At 31.8% G+C, this 5,391-nt stretch overlaps 1 protein-coding gene across 1 annotated transcript; it reads left to right on the forward strand.

Annotated features, from left to right (window-relative positions):
- The first annotated feature begins 208 nt into the window (after nt 1-208).
- On the forward strand, nt 209-4,686 carry LOC134705761 (myb-like protein V). The gene is made up of 3 exons (XM_063564479.1): nt 209-2,258; nt 3,726-3,782; nt 4,619-4,686. The coding sequence occupies exons 1-3, from the start codon at nt 209-211 to the stop codon at nt 4,684-4,686; spliced, it is 2,175 nt and encodes a 724-aa protein (XP_063420549.1).
- Nucleotides 4,687-5,391: the final 705 nt, after the last annotated feature.

Consider the following 5,391-nt stretch of genomic DNA (forward strand, 5'->3'; position numbering starts at 1 on the left):
GGGCCAGCTGAAGGACGCCTCCGGGTGCAAGAATTTCTCGCTACATTGAAGACCTGTTGGTGACCCTCTGCTGTTGTTTTTTTATTTGGTCGGGTTGTTGTCTCTTTGACACATTCCCCATTTCTATTCTCAATTTTATGTAACTAAAAAAAAATCTTTTTTCTTTTTTAGGTGTTAAGTTTGTTACCAATATCTTGAGAAATTCAAAATGAAGAAAGCTGGTTACAAAAGAAACACCAGCGTCATCTTCTCATTGGAAATAGTTTTTCTGGTTTGTTTATGTGTTTCATTAGCTTACGCTGAAAACCAACAGGTCTCAAAGGAAGACGTAAAACCAGAAAAAATAACCACAGAAATTCCACAGACACCAAAGAAAGACTTTAAATCAGAACAAGACATAAACGCCAATACTGATAAAACTGTAAATACACAAGGTAGGAAAGCTGATGATAATATTAATTCACATGTAGAGAATGTTGTTAAATCTAATGAACAATCAATTCAAAATCAGTTCTCAGATGAAAAAGTAAATCAAAAGGCTGAGAATGATAGAAAACTTAATGTTCAAGACGATAAAGAAAGCAAAGGTATTAAAGATGTAGAAAACATAAAACCTAAATCAGAAAAGGTTGATGAATCAGTTAAAAATGATCTTGTTCAAGAAATGAATCAAAATGATATAAATAAGGACACTGTTAATGCTAATGTTATTAAGGATCAAATAGGTGAATCTCATAAAAATGATAAAGAAGACACTGGTCCAAATTCTAAACCTGGACCTTCTTCTGAAAAGGGAGAAGGCTTTCCTGCTAGTGCAATAGGAACAAATGATCATGCAGATAACAAAATTGAAAGATCAGGATCAAATGATAATAGGAAACCAGAAGAGAACGTAAACCAGGCTAATAATGAGAAGATGCTGGAGAAAGATAATGATGTAAATAAAGTCACAGGTGATCAGCCAACAAATTTAGAAGAGGTTGAACTGAAGAAAAATGTTGAAGATACCTTGTCTGAGGAAGATTATGATCAGTGGTTAAATGATCATAGTATTGAATCCATGACAGAGTCTGCTGAATCAGGAAGTGAACCAGAAGACGGTACAGATACTGCAGGTAAAGTTGATGCACATGGTAGTTTTAGTTCTACTAATATTGTGGGTGATCTATCTAGCACTTCTAAGTATAATCCTAGTAGCACTTCTAATAAGCATGCCCAAACTAAATCTGATGACTTGCCACACAAAACAGTGAGGCAAGATCAGATTGCAGATGTTAAAAGAAACGCTGAAAAGAATAACATACCAAGTGCACAAGACAATGGTGATGGTAATGATGCAAATGAATGGGAAAAGCAAAGAAGGAATGGTAAGTGGCCTTCTCATTTAAAAATGGATGAATCTCTTGAACTAGAGACTCAGAAAGATGATGGATCTACAAAAGAAAGTGACAAAGAAATAGATTTAGATAATGTAATGGCAAGTCAGGACAGCAGGCAGCCTATGGAGTCTCAACAAGAAAAATTACAAAACCTCAATGAACAGCTGTTGAAGAAAATAAATCCAGAAGCTTTTGAACAACTCAAGCCTGTGTTTGAAAAACAGTTTAAAGAAGCTTTAAAGACCTTGAGTCAAAGAAAACAATCAGTAGAGGAGGTAGAGGAGGCGAGAAAAACCCAGCATAAAAAGCATCTCAGAGATAATATGAATGTTGTTGTAGATCAGGAAGAGCTGAAACATTTTGATAAAAAAGTCAAGGAGGCTTACGAACAGAAGGCTACCCAAACATATACCCAAATACAAGAGACATTGAAGACGTGGAAAGCTACTCAAGAAAGTAAAAAAGAAAAGCAAGCTGAAGTGAAAGCTGTAGATTGGCGGAGTAATTATTATGATATGCCTGTTTTTGACTTGATGGAAGGGAGGCAAGAGTATATAAAGACTTATTACAAACTCAAGTACCCAGAATCTTATACAAAACCAAGAAAATATACAATGGAGGACTTTCCCAAGATTATTAATGAGAAAAGACTTAACATGGATGAGGTAGATCAGATAAGCAGGAGTATAAATGGAAACAAGAAAAGAGAGGTTGTTATCTATAAACCTAACAAAGAGGGAACAGTCAGAGGACAAGTCTATCAGATGACAATAGAACCATCAGGGGAGATAACTACAGAGGTAAAACAATACATTCAGCCTGGTTCCCCTCCCCAGTTAGTGTCCCAGAATCAGAAGTTAGAAGATATATATGTACAAGGTGAGGCTGTCTATAAATCCCATGTACACTGTACATCAAATATATTCTGCTGCTCATGGAAAATGGAAAGATCAATAACAGTGGAGGATTTTTGCTTTAAATTTTACCATTTTGCTTCAGATGCATGATGGAAAAACACCATGTAAATATTGTTTCTGTGGTGTACATGTATATTTTTTGGATATATATATATGCATGGTTAAAAGGGTTTTATATATGCCTTACAGCTACATGTAAATTTAAGTTAAATTGATTATAACCATTATGATCAAGTAATACATGCAGATCTATGTAAACAATGTTGATAGGATATATTTTCTTCCTCAAAATCATTAAGGGAATTTTATATAGAATCAGCAACTATCTGAAAAGTTTTGTTAGACATTGAAAGTACTGAGACAAAATCCTTTAATGTGGTTTCAGGAACACTGATAAATGAATTTGAAGTCAATTTATTTGAAGAAGTTTATAATACAAAATACCTCTTCAAGTCTTTAGTGTGATTCAATTGAATATATAGAAACTTTGTTTGCAAATTGCAAACACATGAAATTACTCTTCAAATGAGTGACCTTTCGTTTAACTTAACTTTAAAGCTTTTCCAGAAATAAATTAATAGGATAACTTTGAATTTAGAGAGGAAAGATCTTTATTTACTTCATTTGTACTTGATATCAATCAAACTCAAGACTAACAATTTTTAGGTACAAAATGTATAAATACCTAAAAATTTGTAAAAAGATTGTGAGAGTCAAAATACTTGTATTTAAGAGTTGTCTCCCCTTTCTCTATGTTCATATATTCAATTCTAAGTTCCTTAAACAATGAGAAGAAAAAGTAAGGAATCCAAAGTTTTCAAAATATTAATTTTTCATTATCATTATTTTACACTCGAACATATACCCTGTTCCTCTTTATATTTTTGGTTGATGATATTGATTTATATAAATGATATATATGTACACACATCGGTGAATAGATGTATATTTTACTATCCTTTTATTATTTTTCTATATTCATTTTTTATTGTTGTGTGTTTTGTATACTTTATTTTTGTATATTGTTGCAAGTTTTGTATTATGCTATATGCTTTTGAGTGTTTGCTGATTAATATTTTTTTTCTATTATTCAAATTAATTATTCCACTTCACAATTTAACTTATTTTCTTTTGTTTAAAGTAAAAAAAACAAAAACAATCTAGCTAAAGTAGTTTATAAAAATTAAAAAATGTGAATTTGCTTATGTAACAAAATGTATATGAAATTTCATCATCAGCTAAAGGAACAGTAATAAAAACTGTCTGCTATATAAAAATAATAACAAATGTACTCTTCATATAAATATTTTTCATTTTATTGTTAGATTATTTAGATACATGTAACTTTATATGTATACAATATTGGTAGCTGTTTAAACTACTGAATTTATGTCACTGTTTATATAAATATTTGACTTAAATTTTATAGAAAAGGAAGCAAAAGAAGTTGTAGAAGAAAAGCCCTTATCACCAGAAGAACTTAAAGGTATTGTAAAATTTAGAGAATTCTGATTGTAAAAACTTTTTGCATATATATGCATGCAATGGTATATAAGTTCTTAACTAAAATTGGCTCTATTAGTCTTTGTTTTAACTTGAAACTTTTAAAGACATTCAAATATTTTTGTTGTTATTTTAATGAGTGTGAGTAAATGGGTGGTATCAAAAAAGATGTTGTATGATTGCAAATGTGACAACTCTCCACAAGGGACCAAACGTTGCAGATTTTTACAGCTAAGGTCAACTTACAGCTTTCATCAATGAGCAAAGCCCATACCCGATAGTCATCTGTTAAAGGCCCAGAAATAAAATAAAAATGTAAAACAATTCAAACTAGAAACTAATGACCTCATTTATGTATGAAAAGCAAGTATGTAACAAATCAACAAACAACAGCCACTGAATTAAAGGCTCCTTACTTGGGACAGGCACATACAGAATGTGTCTTTTTTTCAAACTACTGAAAAAACACATTTATGATCATGTGAAAGGCAAAGTTCTTCCTGCTTAATTTGTAATATACAAAGTTATAGTTTCCTTGTAACATTTTGATATCATTAGTACTGTATTTAATTATTACAATACGATTACTATTAAATGACATATAAATTTCCTAGAAACAAAAGAAAAAGTTTATCAGATTATGCCATTACATGTACAAGAAAGTTTTCGAGCACTACCAATAGTCAAATAAAATGGAAGCATTAGGACACAATGACATCTGAATTCATACTCAAACTTGATCTTTTTTATTGCTTATCATAATCATGGTAATGTTATCTTTAGGATTACTATTGAATAAAAATTTTGAATTATGTTTAGCTGAAGAATACTACAAGCAAGGAGAGGCTCTTATAAATGAAACCTTCCAGAAAGACTACCATCAGTAAGTTAGTCTGAAGTATTTTTTGTTACATGTATTACATTTGTTTTGGTTTTTGGGAACAATTTAATAGTTTGAGAAAAAGTGGTAGCATCTTTTTATGTTTCAATTTCCAATATGTTAGAATAAAGGTATCCATGCATGTTATATATATATATATATATATATATATACAACTCGTCTAAACATCAACCCAACAATGTTAGATCTGTAAATTTGCTTTCGCAAATTTTTGATTCTTCCCTCGCCGGGATTCGAACCCATGCTACTGTGATATCGTGACACCAAATCGCCTGCACTGCAGCCGTCCCGCTAGACCACACGACCACCTGGGCTCTCAAAAAAAGAGCTTTCGCTGGCCATGTGTTACCTTTCCACGTCAGTTTTAATCTAGCAGCGTACTACAGTACATGATATATAAGGCATGAAGATGTTATTGTTACAGATCAGCTAAATTATCTATAGTAAAGGATCCTACAAATTAATGTAAGATACAGTCACAGAAAATAATTATATTCATAAGTACGTCTGAGTCAGTGACAACCCTACAACAGATGTATCCATCGGATCGCCATCAATGATGGTGATACATGGCTGTGTACATAATGTATATACAACTCGTCTAAACATCAACCCAACAATGTTAGATCTGTAAATTTGCTTTCGCAAATTTTTGATTCTTCCCTCGCCGGGATTCGAACCCATGCTACTG

Source organism: Mytilus trossulus, chromosome 2 (genome assembly GCF_036588685.1).
Source record: "Mytilus trossulus isolate FHL-02 chromosome 2, PNRI_Mtr1.1.1.hap1, whole genome shotgun sequence".
In the NCBI taxonomy this organism is placed as follows: domain Eukaryota; kingdom Metazoa; phylum Mollusca; class Bivalvia; order Mytilida; family Mytilidae; genus Mytilus; species Mytilus trossulus.

Bases quoted from the DNA above. Each gene is read 5' to 3' on its own strand.
- LOC134705761 (XM_063564479.1), top strand. From the start codon at position 209: ATGAAGAAAGCTGGTTACAAAAGAAACACCAGCGTCATCTTCTCATTG. The intron at 2,259-3,725 runs GTGAGGCTGTCT...TAAATTTTATAG, and splicing joins AGAAGATATATATGTACAAG to AAAAGGAAGCAAAAGAAGTT. The intron at 3,783-4,618 runs GTATTGTAAAAT...AATTATGTTTAG, and splicing joins ATCACCAGAAGAACTTAAAG to CTGAAGAATACTACAAGCAA.